This window comes from Saxophila tyrrhenica (assembly GCF_035928015.1).
Source record: "Saxophila tyrrhenica strain CCFEE 5935 chromosome Unknown scaffold_4, whole genome shotgun sequence".
NCBI classification, from domain to species: domain Eukaryota; kingdom Fungi; phylum Ascomycota; class Dothideomycetes; order Mycosphaerellales; family Extremaceae; genus Saxophila; species Saxophila tyrrhenica.
Genome location: NW_027041736.1, coordinates 1,179,523 through 1,193,609, shown reverse-complemented (window position 1 = coordinate 1,193,609; position 14,087 = coordinate 1,179,523). Strand labels below are relative to the sequence as shown.

The window sequence follows — 14,087 nt, the reverse complement described above, 5'->3', positions numbered from 1 at the left end:
CTTGGGCGCTGAGCTTCCGTCTCTTCTCTACATGTATCTCTCACTCTTCCAATACAACCAACGTCAAACCGAACATAGTCGGACAGTAACGGGGAAAGTACAGGGTTGGTATCGATTATCGCCATACTGTCGGGTCGGGGTCGGGGTCGTGGTAAGTCGAGGTGAGGAATGCACCGATCTTGACCTTACACCTTCCTACCTTTCAGACGTCTCCTATTCTCCTAATCATGCGGTGCTTCTCTATGTTTATGGCAGCCACTTCACTATTCCCAGAAGACCGAAGATGGAGCGAATCGTCGTCCCGTCTCTGCGGCGCTATTGCAATGGGAACAAAGGAATTGTACTCGGCTAGTGGGAGACCAAGATCGGATGCGGCGATGGACTCCATCAAAGCGCTTCTGCGGTCTTCGCTATGCTCGCGACAGTATGATCATCATCCTTGCATCTTCAAGCGGATATCGTCGCCATAGCGTACCCTTCAAATTCGACCAGCAACCCGACTGGCTCTGCGCACAACCACCACAACCATGCCTGGCCCCAAGCGACCCAGGACCATACACATCCGCAAATCGAGCTCAGCATTAGCAACAAGGTCACCTCTATCCGGCAAGTTCCCACGAAGACCGACCCACGGCAGAGTAGGATGGCACGACAACGACCCCGAGAAAGCCAATGACCCTTCTGAAGGACCAGTCATACTCCACGACATCGACCTCCTGGCCGAAGAGATCGCGGCTGCGGACCAGGCTCAAAACACATTGGAGCCGAAACTAGACCTGAAGGGATGGCGGCTAGTCGTGGTCATGCTGTCTATTTTCACCGGCCTCTTCCTCAGTTTCTTGGACACTTCAATCGTGGCGGTAGCATTAGCGACTATTGCGTCCAGATTTGAGTCCTTCCAGAACAGCTCATGGGTCTTCACGGCATATCTGGTAACATACATGGCCTTCGGGATAATCCTCGCCAGGCTGTCAGACTTCCTCGGCCTCAAGACCGTCGAGGTGATGAGCATGACGCTCTTCCTGGCCTTCTCTGCGGCATGCGGTGCTGCACATAACATGACCCAGCTCATCGTTTTCCGCGCACTACAAGGCATCGGTGGCTCCGGCTTGTACTCGATGTGCACCATCATTGCTCTTGCTGCAGTCCCACCCAGCAAGATCGACGAGATGGCTACGTATGTGAGTGTCACGCAAGCGATCGCTGTCGTTCTCGGCCCTATACTCAGCGGCATCATCACCCACGATACCGATTCAGACAACTGGAGATGGATCTTCTACCTGAACTTGCCTTTGATGTTTCTGGCTCTCCTTGGACTGCTGGTCGCATGGCCGAAACGCACGCGAGGACAGGATGGCAGGCCGTACCGGATGAGCTTCAAGAGCTTGAAGGCTATCGACTTTGTTGGCTCAGGTCTCCTGCTGACAGCCAGTGTCATGCTTATCTTTAGCTTGCAAGAGGCGGGTGCGCATGTGTTTGATTGGGACAGCGGCGTTATCATCGAGAGCTTCATCATCTCTGGCGTTGCTTTCATCGCCTTCCTGGGCTGGGAAGCCTGGATTGGTGGGAAGAAGGATTTGGTGCTGAAGCCAATATTTCCGATCAGGGTCGCTGGAAAGAGGGTCATGTTTTCGGCAATTCTGTGAGTCATTCTCTGTCCTTGTTCATCACGAACAGTCAGCTAACATCAAGGCGTAGTGTGACAGTTCTCAATGGCTTCCTTTGGTACCTCATCGTCCTCACACTCCCCGACCGCTTCCAGCTCATCGCAGGCGATAACCCCACCATCGCCGGCGTTCGCCTCCTCCCGATGGTTGTCAGCGCAGCAGTGGGCACTTTCCTTGCCGGCGGTCTGTCGAGAAGATGCAACTTGACCGCCTACACCACAATCGTGGCCTCTGCTATCCAGCTGCTCGGGTATGGTCTGATGACTACCCTCGGCGCTTCGGACAGTAAGAATATCATGGCGAAGACGTATGTTTTTGAGGTACTTCTCGGGCTGGGGTTTGGAATGTCGATTGCTTCGACGACGATTTTGACGGTCTTGCGGTTTTTGGCGCAGCCCGAGCATACGGCTGTTATGTGAGTGCCCCCTCTGATGCCCTTCGCCTGCTGAATTGTCTGTTTGCTAATACCTCAACCAGGCAAGGCTGCATAAGCCAAATGCGCTCCCTCGGCGGCTCGATCGGCCTCTCAATCTCGACCATCATCTTCAACCACTACCTCCGCACCTCCTCCGACTTAGGCCTGCTCCTCGACCAATCAGAGCTCGAAGCGCTCCACCGGAGTCCTTTAGTGCTCGAGACGATGGATCCGTACCAACAAGACGCGGTCGTCGATGTGTACGCGCAAGCCTTCCGGGCGCAGATGAGAGTCGCGACGTGCGTGGCGGCTGCGGCATTCGTGCTGAGCTTCGGATGTCTGGAAAGAGACCCTCCTCCTCCGGGTGGGCAGGTGGCGAGGAGGAAGAGCATCGCTTCTGTGAATTATGGATAGATGTAAGTCATGTGTGTACGAACAAAGCATTGAGCAAAGCTCACTTCAATCGCCAATCTGTTCCTTCCCGATCAAGCCATGCGGCCCATGCCAAGAATCACATGCTCCCAGCCCAATCTCGGCGCTCGGCTCACAGTCCAATGCTTCCCATATATAAATAATCCAAAATCTAGCTCTCCGTCGACAACGGGAAAGCCTGGCAAGCTTACCCGCCTCGACACACGCCACAATAACGATTTGACGACTATCGTTCGATTCTCTGCACCGGTTCGAGCAGAAGATCCCATTGGGGATTCGAGCGATCTTAAATCAGGGGTTGGCTCGAGCCTCTTGTAGTGAATGAATGAGTATAACCAAACTTCTTTCTGAGGTTGAGTTTCTCTTCTACTGGCTCATTCCGTAAGGGGTGGGCTGGGTGTTGTCTTTTGCTCTTTTCTTATGTCCCGCATATCATACTTCTACTGAGGTTCTTTTTGGGCTTGTTGGAAGCATCAGGAGTATGTGAGACATTCACACAGATCAGCTAGTCACCTCCTTTTCTTTTGCATTGTGGTACAGCTGCGCATCTAGTGTTTCTCCACCCACTCCAACACCGCATCCACGAACCCCGTCGGCTGCTCCTCCGCAATCCAATGCCCAGCACAGGGAACATCAGCATACTCCACATCATCGTAACACTCCTCCCCCATCTTCCTCGCCTCCGCCTCACTCATCCAACTGGCACCGCCCCAAAGCGTCAAACAACGCACTTTACACTTCCCTTTCTCCTTCACCCATGTATAGTTCTGCACAGCATCTCGCTCGAAGGCCCGATACACATTCAAAGCACATCGCATGCCGCCACTGCCGGAGTATGCTTGAGCGTAGACTTCGCGGTCTTCAAGCGTAAGTGCGGAAGGGTCCTGGCAGTGGCGGTCGAAGAAGTGTTTTTGGTATTCTTTGACTCTGCCGGCGATGAGGAGTTCTGGGAGGTCGGGGATGGACTGTATTACAGATTAGTGTTGAATAAGCTGAGCTGAAGTGACCGACTTACGTGGAACGAGAAATGCCAGAACTGCGGAGTTCGTTTGTGGTGCTCGTAAAACGAACTGCCAGGGATCGGACATTCGCCCCAGCATACTGAAGCTGTCTCTTCCGGATACTGAGTGGCGTATGCATGAGCGACCGTGCCGCCTCTGTCCAGAGAAGTCAGCTTCGCCAATCACTTTGACCCTGTGAGCCGACGTACATGTCGTGCCCCACAACATGCACTCTCCCCTCCACCCCCTCGACCTCCCTTACCAAAATCCTCAGATCCTCCGCCATAACCGCTTTGGTAAATACAGCCTCATACTGCGCTGGCTTCGTACTATCTCCTGCCCCTCGGTAGTCGGGCGCAATGACGTGGTATCCGGCGTCAGAGAGCGGCGTGATAACTCGGCGGAACTGGTACCAGGTTTGTGGGAAGCCATGGATTAGGAGGATGGTGCCTTTCTTCTCCGCCTCAAAGGGAGGGCGGCAGGAGACGTAGTGGAGCTTGATGCCTTGTTCGCCGCCGGCGTCTAGGGGATTGGCGTCTGGGCGGATAGCAGGCTGAGGGCAGGGAGGGTCAGTGATATGTTAGGGGAGGTGGCGGGCGAGGCGTACTCTGTGGTGTGTCCAGCGTGAGGCATCGATAGGGTGCGCTGCGAGGACTGCTGAGGAGAAAGCCATCGTGATGGGAAGAAAGGAGTGATGTGGGATTCATACTCTGTCAAAAGAATCGTCTCCTTGAAGCCTGATATACTTTCATGCTATCCCCTTGATTTGTAAGGCTCTTCTCTTCGAGCGTCACCTACAGACATGGCATTACGCTGTCTTCAGCGTCATTCCTGTATGCGCAGCGTCATACCACATCTTCAGCGCCATTGGGCGGAACATCTCAATCTGAGAACAAGTATGCTCGCAAAAGAGATTAAAAGCCAGTACAGACTGTTGAGAACGCTTGCTCGATCTCAAAGACGAGACCGAGTTGAAGTGTATAAGAATTGCGTATGTACAGTTTGTCCATCTCGATCCACCGCGGGCCGCTTTGGCTGGAGCTAATTGTCTGCAGAACGCCAAAGTCCGGGTGCGCTGCATATACAGATCAGTCAAGTCCTTCTCGGCGCCAATGAACAGGCGAGAAAGTGTGAATGGACCACGTACGTCTTCTCCATGTACGAGACTTCGAGATTGATGCAGTGCTCCTCCCTCTGGCTTCGTCAAACAGACATGTCCAAGAACATGTCCAGCGCAAAGTCGTCGTCCAGGTGGCGGTACAGGTTGTCAGTTCCCTGCCGTGCTCTGAACATTGCAGCCGGTAGGGAAAGCGGTCGATGGACCAGTTCTCGTAGCGCTTCGACGTGCGTAGACGAAGCGACGGTCGGTTCCTCCAGCTTCCCTAGCATGAGCGCCAGCATCAGCCTCAGCGTGTAGTACGCGTCGTTGTCAGCACAGTGAAGCGACCCTCGGCGGCACGGTATATTGTATGTTTGCAGGAGGTTCCTCAGGCTCGTGTGTGCGCCGGGAGATTTTGGACAGAGCTAGGTAGTATCGACTGTGCCAACGATGGCGGGTAATGACTCGACTGGTACGCCGTAGTTGTCCATCTGCAGTGTATCCGCTCCCAAGCTGTGACCGACGAGGATCACACCGCCGGAATCGTCGTTGAGATGAGAATCGAAGTACTCCTGGACAACTCGTGGCAGTGCGTTTGTGGTAGTCCTAACAGTTTCGCCGAACAGAAACCCCCGGCTGCGGTTCCTGCTGAATGCGTAGTGCTGCCCCTCAACGGCAAGATTTGTCGCCGACGGCGACCTCCTCTCGAACAGGTGCTTTGGATCGAAAGCTGCAAGCCCGACCTCCTTCACACCTCCGTCTCCCATGGTGCCTTCGAAGTCGATGGCGACAAACTTGTAGTTCTCGGGCGGGCAATCTCCACTTGCCAAAGCTGACAACAAGGTTTCCAGAGCCTTTCGTCCATTGCGAATGTATCAAGCTTCTCGCACTTGCTGTATCAGGCTGGCCCGCAGTACTCTAAAGGCCTTCATGCTCTCGGATAGAATGACGTCGAGCTCCTTAGCACTAGGACGGTAGGCGTTCCAATAGGCCTCACGATCGTTGGAGAACTCGGCTCGGACCCGTCTGGCCTCACGCCAGCCACGGCTTCCATACCAGGCGCGCTTGTAAGTGTGGCTCGCAGAGCTGTAGGGTGTTCTCATATCGTATGGGCTCAGTCGTACGCTGCAAAAGTCCGCTGTCTAAGTTGAGAGGCTTCGTGGGAACGAGAGACCGATTGCAGTCTCGGAGCGTAGAATGCTGTAGTTTGTATGTCGTGCTCGTGAATGAATGAGGTAAACATGAGACGAGAGTGGTGCGGGACAGAGAGAAGGGGCGGAGAAAAGGGCGAATTCTCTGAGAATGCTATTAAATACCAGCAAGATGCGCCAACCTAGTATGCTTAGACAGCCCTTCTGTTGGAGGAGGAGCTATGCGGCGAGGGAGCAGTTGCGAGGTCCACTTCAGAGTACAGATGTCTTTCCATCGTGAACAAGATGACCATATGCCATCATGGCGCGAGGGTGAGATAGAGCTTTTGACTGTCTTGGTGGTGGGTCTGTCGTTCAGGCCAATGTGGATGCAGTGTGGTTGTTCTAGGACGCAACGCAAAAGCATACCAAGCATTTTAACCGCTGGTCGGAAGCCAATTAAAGTGCCCAGCTGAAGTTAGCGCAAATTCAGCACGTGGCTCCGGATGCGACGTCGAACAGGTGGTACTGTACCTGGTGTCTTCGAGACGAGGCGAGGTATACTTCCTCCGCCATACTCGACGAACAGCACTCCCGGTCGCGAGTTCCCCGTCGCCAGACCGTGAGTGCTATAAGGTGTCTGGCTGTGGCCGCCCGGAGACACCACTGTCTGCTTATGCGCACAGCCGTTGGCCTCAGTCCCCGTCAGCAAGGCTAGATCCTCCCCGAACCATTGTTTTGCCGCCGTTGCCAAGCAGCCTTCCAGAGCGCCCGGCGGAGTGGTAGTGAAAGGTACCGGTCTTCAAGAAACATACCAAGAGAGGGGAAGAGTGCGGAGACGGGGTGTGACACAAAGACAAGAGCGCGAGCGCATTGCTGCCGGTGTCGAGGTCGAGTAGCTGCTGAAGGATGACGTGAGTTGGGTCGACGACATCCAGTCACGGTGTTGGCGATAGAGTATTCGTGTTGGTTCGACGATGCTGGCCGCCCAACAACGCGCGAGATCGAGCTCCAACAACACCCCCGACGAGTCTTCGCGCCACAACACTCCGCCGCCTCAATTACCCGCCAGAGGAAACAACCTCAGCGTGCCGGGCGAGGGACACAGCGCAGCGTACGGATATACCTCTGCCCCGGGCCTTGCGCCCTACTCGACCAGCCCTCGACCCCGCGCGCATACCTATGCCACCGAGCTCGCGATGCAGTCACAGCAGGACCAGTTTCGGCGGGGCACGCCTGGCAACCCGGGGCAGCAAGGGTGGCCGGCTCCAGGTGCTCGTCATGCGTCAGCGGGAGGACCATATCAAGGAGGATTCATACCGCCTCCACCACCGCCCTCTGCACCTCCGAATTCAGGCATGCATATTCCACCTCCGCCCCCTCGACCAATGAACAGCTCCGCCCCTTCGAACGGGCCATACATGCCTCCCCCACCTGGTCCGCAATGGGGATATGGAACATACAATCACCGACAGGCGACACACCCGGCGCCTATGTATCAGCAGCACCCCGCCCACAGAGAGCCGAAGAACTACGACCCTACAGCGTACGCCGAATATATGCATTACCCCCAGCCGCCCGTTGACCAGCCATTGACATCTGCGACTTACATTCCAGGCGGCGAGAGCTTTGGGCCAGGTGTGGGGATTCCTCCATTGGAGTCTCAGCGAATGCAGAGCAGCCAGTCCAGACCGTCCACCACGCAAGCTTCGCAATATGGTGGAGCTTGGGGTAATGAGGATAGGTTCGGGGTGAACGACTTCACCAGCACCTGGTTCAACAACCATCAAACTTACCAACAGCCTCCGCCGCCCCAGCAGACCAGCAACTTTCCACCTCCCACGCCAACAGCTCGCCAGAATACGATCATCCTGCCACCCGCCAACGAAAAGCAGGAATATCGGTCTTCGCCAGCGCAAGAGCGTGCTCCTCTGCCATTCCGCCACCAGTCGTCAAAGTCCAATCAAGATTCTTCTTCGAACCGCGACCATTCTTCATCTGGCGAAACGCCTGCAAGCCCACAAGACCAGAACTGGCCACTCGAAAGAGTACAAACGTGGTTGATCACCCACAATTTCAGCAAGGAATGGCAGTCGGCTTTTCGCCATTTGAATGTACATGGTTCGCTGTTTCTCGACATTGGCAGAAGTGGAGGGCAGAGAAATATTGGCTTCATGCCGCAAACCGTCCTGCCTCAGGTTGCTAGAGAATGTACCAACAACGGCGGGCTGTGGGATCAAGCGAGGGAGCGCGAGGAGGGCAGGAGGCTGAGAAGGCTGGTAAGAGATGTTATATCGACCGGCGGAGCCAGTACGCCTGCAACGGCTTTACCAAAACTTCCTCTGAGCAACAACAGGCGCGAGTCTGCTCAGCTCCTGGGTAGCGCTGGGACAGATGGTGGCGTGGAGAACTCACCCGATCTTTCAGGACCGAAATACTCTCTCAACTCGTCAACTACACCAAGCACCGCAGGTACGGCAGGCGATGAGTCGCCTGGCCACTCAATGCCGACTATCGCGCAACGGCGGTCGTCGCAGCAAAGGGCGGTGACGTACGACAGCGGCATGGGTAACAGTATTCGGAGCGACTTCACATCCAGCCTTATGGGATCCATCAATGACATACAGCGACGCCATTCTCCCAGCGCAAGTGGTGAGTTGAGCGCAAAGGGTTTCTCAGCATCGCCGCAACAAAGTCCTGGCATGTCAAATGCGCGCCCTGCGGGAACGAGTGGGCAGCGGTACTACAGCCATCAACGCGGCGTAAGCAGCGAGACCAACATCCCGATCCATGGAAGCAACCTCTCGCCCGGCCCGACTCGAGCTACTGCGGCTCAAAGAGCAGATGGCGACAGCGCCTTCGCGAAGCCGCCTCCTGAAGACACTAGAAGGCGAAATGGGGCTGAGGCAACTCGACCGCCTCCCGTGGAGAGCAGATATAGCGGCGAGACTCCAGCAAGTGCGCGAGAGCCCAAGCGTGGCTTTCTTGACAAGTTCCGCAAAACGAGGAGAGATGACGCGCATCCCTCGCCCGAAGATGAATTCAGTCCTTCATCACCGTATCCTCCCAGGGCACTACCATCGAAGTCTTCCTCCAACGCGTTGTCAGAAACCGCCTTGGAGCGAGCGTCGAGTCGAAAGACCAAGAATGGACATCTCAGCGTTGAATCAGGAACATCTTACTTCACCGCACCATCTGCCAAACCGCCAAGCGAGAGGAAATTCGTTCTTGTCACGCCCGATGCGTGGAACTATCGTCTGATAGATATCAGCGACGTCGAAAGCGCGGATCACCTGAGGACCGTCATATGCTATAATCTGGGCCTCGGTGACTGCCCAGACGCCACGGTCCATCTCACTAGCCCAGGACAGACGGAGCACGATGAGGCCCTCGGGGACAGTCTGCTGATGAATGCGAAGAAGAACATGGCGGACTCAAGTGGGAGTCTGAAGCTGTTTCTGCGCGTTCCAGAGAGCGCGGGCTTGGGCTTGCAGAACGTGCCACCGTCACCCTTTGGACGTGCCTCTTTCTCTGATCGTCCGCTGGATCCCATGACTTTCAGCCGGTTGGTGAATGGCGGAGTTACAGATCTACCGGACAAGTCTGAGTTCGACAACCTACCGGAGAGCGAGCGCCAGGCTCTTCTTGAGGCGAAGGCAGAGGAGCATAGAAGAGAGAATGAACGGAAGCAAAGGGCTTATCTGGAGTCCAGGAGGGAGAAGATTGGCGAGAAGAGGATCCACGACTTTGATGCGCCCTCCAGACCGGTTTCATCTGGCAGTACGGACTTGGAGAAGAGGAGCGATTTGGTGCCTATGCGCAGGCCGCCTCCTGTGCCGGAGCCGACGACTACACTTGCCAAGGCGAACAGCTTGACCAAGAAGGGTGCGCCGAACACGATTCGCACCAGCTGGCCGAACCGGAAGGAGGAGCCATGGAAGCGAATCTCTGGTGGCTCGATCAAGGAGGAAGAGGAGAAGAGGCCAGGTAGTCATGGTATTGCCGGTGCCTTGGTCGGTGCTGGTATGGCTGCAAGGAGCTTCGGGACGCCTTCAAGCACGCCAAGTTCTGGATTGCAGAAGAGCTCGACTGCGCCGGACCTCAACAACAACACCTCACGTCAGCAGTTTAAGCCTTCCGCTTTGTCAGATGTTCACTTCAATAAGCACCACAACAATGCTCGCAACGCTAGTCCTGCATCGCCGAGGAGTCCTTTCACGGCTTCGAAGGGCGGGCAGGTGTTTAAGATACCAGACTACGTTGAGAACGACGAGGGTGCTGGCGACGAGGAGGACACATTGAAGGCGAATGGACAGCCTAGCCTGACGCTGAGTATTCCGACCAACCCGACGGTTAACAGAGTCAAGAGCAGTAGCGGCAGGAGTCCTGAAGTCAGCCCTAGCACTAGCGCTCCGGCACCTGGTCGCTTGAACCGACGAAGTACACGACGCGGGCCTAGCTTTGAGCTGCCAGAGCGGCAAGTTGACTTCCAGCCGAGCCCGGCTATGGTGCAGGAAGAGAGCGAAGACTCGGATGACGGACTATTCGCTATCCCCATCCGCTCGGCAAAGGACACCAAGGCTACCAGCGCCAAAACACCGTCGTCTGCAAAGGCCAGGGACGTCCTCGGCATTACTGCCGATACACCGAATCGCTCACCGAACAGGCCAGAACTCAAGGTCAAGACGTCCAGGTCGAACGTCAAGTTTGGTTCTCCGCTTGATAGAAAGGTCAACGACGACGCTTCGGATGGTATCGAGCGACAAGTGCCGACTTCTGCCTCTACGGGCCATCCTTCCACCGACTCGCCGGAGGAGTTTGGCGCCTTTGCAAGAGAACATCGCCGAGAGAGTTTTGCTAGCGAGGTGTGGGCGAATCGTCCACCTGCTGAGGGCATTGTGGAGCACCTTGACGCTTTCTTCCCGAACGTGGATCTGGACCAGCCGTTGTTGGACGAGGCCGGTGCTGACGGTGCTGCTGCGGATGGCAGTCCTGTGTCAACGGACAAGTCTACGGACAGATCGACATTGAGCACGAAGGCTTCGTCGCAGGATCTGGCCAGCAGCCGTAGCGTCACACCCATGTCGAGTGCTGATGAGGGAGATAGCTATGGCGCTGATGCTACCAGCGGGATGACGAAGAGTGACAAGCATACCAGTGTCGCTGCACGCAACATGCGCAAAGCAGGAGGTCTTGGCAGGATCAAGAGTATCCGTGATGTGGTGAAGAACAACTACAACGCCGCGCCGAATGCGCAAGCGCATATGTCGACGTCTTCGTATGGTTCGTCGCGAGCGAGTGGAGTTTCCATGGCGAATGCGCCGTTGAATAGAGTTAGTGTGCTGAAGAGTGACAGCAGTAGCATCGTCCGTCGCAAGAGCACGAAGATGTTCGGCGCTCGCATCGAGCAAGTCAAGCCGCAAAGAGGTAGCAGGCTGATCAGCAACCTGGACACCATCCCGCAAGACACGATACCAGCCGGAAATGTCCAGCACGCGAAGGCGCCAGAGAGACAGCCAACCTTCAAATGGATGCGCGGTCAGCTCATCGGCAAAGGCACCTTCGGCCGCGTCTATCTCGGCATGAACACCACGACCGGTGAACTGCTCGCCGTCAAGCAAGTCGAAGTGCACCACAGCGCGCCCAACGCTGATCCAGCCAAGATCCGCGAAATGGTGAAAGCCCTCGACATCGAAATCGACACGATGAAGGACCTCGACCACGTCAACATCGTCCAGTACCTCGGCTGCGAGCGCAAAGAATACAGCATCTCCATCTTCCTCGAATACATCTCCGGCGGCAGCGTCGGCTCCTGCTTGCGCAAACACGGCAAATTCGAAGAAGCCGTCGTCTCCTCCCTTACGCGGCAAACGCTCAACGGGCTCGCCTACCTGCATTCAGAAGGGATCCTGCACCGTGATCTCAAAGCCGATAATATCCTGCTGGATCTGGATGGGACGTGCAAGATCTCCGACTTTGGCATCTCGAAGCGCTCTGCTGACCCTTACCACAACGATATCACCAACAGCATGCAAGGCTCCGTCTTCTGGATGGCGCCGGAAGTCATCCGCGCGCAGTCACAACCGGGCGGTGCTCTGGCGCAGGGTGAAGATATCCATTCTGCCAATGCGATGAACAAGGGCTACAGCGCCAAAGTCGACATCTGGTCGCTTGGCTGCGTAGTGCTAGAGATGTTTGCGGGCAGAAGGCCTTGGAGTAAGGAGGAGGCGATTGGTGCGATCTTCAAGCTGGGGAGTTTGAACATGGCGCCGCCGATTCCGGAGGATGTGTCGGATGTCGTGGGGCCGGCGGCGATTAGTTTCATGTTGGATTGTTTTACTATGTGAGTGCTCATTCCTTCTTGTGGAAGAGGAGACGTTGCTGACGGTTGATTTTCAGCGAACCGGGTGAACGACCGACGGCCGAGACGATGCTGCGCGCGCCGTTCTGCATCTCGGATCCGAATTATAACTTCTTGGACACGGCGTTGTATGCGAAGATTAGGGGCGCGTTCTGAGGGTAGTCAGCGTGGTGTCCTTTGGTTGCTTTGTTTCATCTGTTGGAAAGAACTGTACACTATGGGGATCTTGGGCGGCTATACGATTCTTACGACTGACGACATAGTGTATTTTACTTCTTGGTCTGCTCGTAGACACTTGTTCCTTCGCTTTGCGATCCTTTTCTGTACTCAGACATTGCCTGTTACTCTCATAATATAGTACACTTCACATCTTCGCCTTAATCTCCTCCAACAGACTCTGCAACTTATCCTTCCCCGGATTCTGCTGCGGCCACCCTATCCCCAACCCCTCCTGCTCATTCGGCTTGGGGATGAAGTGGAAGTGCACGTGGTCCACCACCTGATGTGCCATGCGGCCGTTGTTCTGCAGGATGTTGTACTGGTCTGAGCCCGTGGCTTTTGCGATTTTGGACGCGACGGGCAGGACTTCGGAGAGCTGGTCGTCGGGGATATCGGTTAGTTTGGCGCCGTGGTGTTTGGGTATGACGAGCTAGAAGGGTTGTTAGTTGGTAAGGTGGTGGAGGGGGAGGTGGTGCGTACCGCGTGGCCTAAGCTCAATGGGTTGATGTCGAGGAAGGCGAGGGTCTTTTCGCTCTCGAAGATTTTCATGGAGGGGATTTCACCCTTGATGATCTTGCAGAAGATGCAGTTGGCGGCCATTGTGGTTGTGTTTGCGGTTGTTTACCACCAATGTTTCATCGAGCAGTCGAAGAGAGCATTCACTTCACCCCGCGATGCAAGATGACGTTTCATTAGCGCCGGCGGATCCCGAAGCGGCGGGCCGGGAGCGGCCGAACGAGCATACTTCGACCTCCGACCATTTCTCAATCTCTGCAAAACAGACTCGCGACCAAGAATGTATGGATGGCGGTAAAGACGAGCAGATCACTCACCCGAAGACGGCAGTGAATAATGGCGACAACTTCCAATTCAAAGGCGCAGCATCTCGTTTGAAGTCCAGTGGCGACGAGCAGCAGCAGCAGCAGCAGCATGGCACACGAGAGACTTGCAGCATCTGCCTTGAGGCTATCACCGAGCGGGCGGTAGCAGTGCCTTGCAACCACTTGACGTTTGACTTCATCTGCCTGGTCTCCTGGCTACAGGAGAGATCACACTGCCCGCTATGCAACGCAGCGATCACGGAAGTCCAATACGACTTTAGGGGCCCAGAAGATTTTAAGCGCTATCGAATATCTACACCGGAGCCGAAGAAAGGCAATGAAAGCACTTTCGAACGATCTCGCCGAAGACGGGGTCAAGACTTCATCAGTAGGCGCTCCCAACGATGGTTCCCGCAGAGTGAGCAGGCCGGCTCAAGTGGCGATGATCCAGCGCTGGAGAGGCGGAGAAGGGTGTATCGGGATCGGATGTTCTCCCTGCACGTGGGCGCGAATAGAATCTCGCAGTATAGAGACTTCACGCCACAGGATTTTGCCGCCTCGCGTGAGCTTCAAAGCCGGACGCGGATGTTCTTGCGGCGGGAGCTGAGGGTCTTTACCTTCCTGGACACAGCTTCTGCGCCGCGAGGTGGGAATAGGGAGTTCCTGCTTGAGTATGTTGTGGCTGTTCTCAAATCGAACGAGCCAAAAGGCGCAGATGGACATGCAGAAGACTTATTGGCGGATTACCTTGGCCGAGAGAACGTGCGGCTGCTATTGCATGAGCTGGAGGCATGGTTGAGAAGTTCTTTCACGACATTGAGTGACTGGGATCAACAAGTGCAGTATGCTGGAGAAGTAGGAAACGGAACAGAGGTGAAGCGTGGAGTGGTTTGACAAAATGACATTCAAGCTCGTTGGCACGCATACTCTCTCTGGATGCGA

At 55.5% G+C, this 14,087-nt stretch overlaps 6 protein-coding genes across 6 annotated transcripts; 3 read left to right on the top strand and 3 right to left on the bottom strand.

Annotated features, from left to right (window-relative positions):
* Positions 1–527: 527 nt before the first annotated feature.
* Positions 528–2,496, top strand: LTR77_003129 (uncharacterized protein; the record flags this gene model as incomplete). The annotated part of the gene is made up of 3 exons (XM_064800386.1): positions 528–1,642; positions 1,693–2,082; positions 2,145–2,496. 3 exons carry the CDS (start codon positions 528–530, stop codon positions 2,494–2,496), a joined length of 1,857 nt encoding a protein of 618 aa, XP_064661725.1.
* Positions 2,497–3,062: 566 nt separating this feature from the next.
* On the bottom strand, positions 3,063–4,188 carry LTR77_003128 (uncharacterized protein; the record flags this gene model as incomplete). Its single annotated transcript, XM_064800385.1, has 4 exons — positions 3,063–3,479; positions 3,530–3,671; positions 3,725–4,068; positions 4,123–4,188. 4 exons carry the CDS (start codon positions 4,186–4,188, stop codon positions 3,063–3,065), a joined length of 969 nt encoding a protein of 322 aa, XP_064661724.1.
* Positions 4,189–5,039: 851 nt separating this feature from the next.
* LTR77_003127 (uncharacterized protein) lies at positions 5,040–5,717 on the bottom strand (the record flags this gene model as incomplete). The annotated part of the gene is made up of 2 exons (XM_064800384.1): positions 5,040–5,468; positions 5,505–5,717. 2 exons carry the CDS (start codon positions 5,715–5,717, stop codon positions 5,040–5,042), a joined length of 642 nt encoding a protein of 213 aa, XP_064661723.1.
* A 1,004-nt stretch (positions 5,718–6,721) lies between these two features.
* BCK1 (mitogen-activated protein kinase kinase kinase) lies at positions 6,722–12,261 on the top strand (the record flags this gene model as incomplete). The annotated part of the gene is made up of 2 exons (XM_064800383.1): positions 6,722–12,087; positions 12,144–12,261. 2 exons carry the CDS (start codon positions 6,722–6,724, stop codon positions 12,259–12,261), a joined length of 5,484 nt encoding a protein of 1,827 aa, XP_064661722.1.
* Positions 12,262–12,469: 208 nt separating this feature from the next.
* On the bottom strand, positions 12,470–12,924 carry HNT1 (Adenosine 5'-monophosphoramidase; the record flags this gene model as incomplete). The annotated part of the gene is made up of 2 exons (XM_064800382.1): positions 12,470–12,754; positions 12,805–12,924. The coding sequence occupies 2 exons, from the start codon at positions 12,922–12,924 to the stop codon at positions 12,470–12,472; spliced, it is 405 nt and encodes a 134-aa protein (XP_064661721.1).
* A 74-nt stretch (positions 12,925–12,998) lies between these two features.
* LTR77_003124 (uncharacterized protein) lies at positions 12,999–14,039 on the top strand (the record flags this gene model as incomplete). The annotated part of the gene is made up of 1 exon (XM_064800381.1): positions 12,999–14,039. The coding sequence occupies one exon, from the start codon at positions 12,999–13,001 to the stop codon at positions 14,037–14,039; it is 1,041 nt and encodes a 346-aa protein (XP_064661720.1).
* Positions 14,040–14,087: the final 48 nt, after the last annotated feature.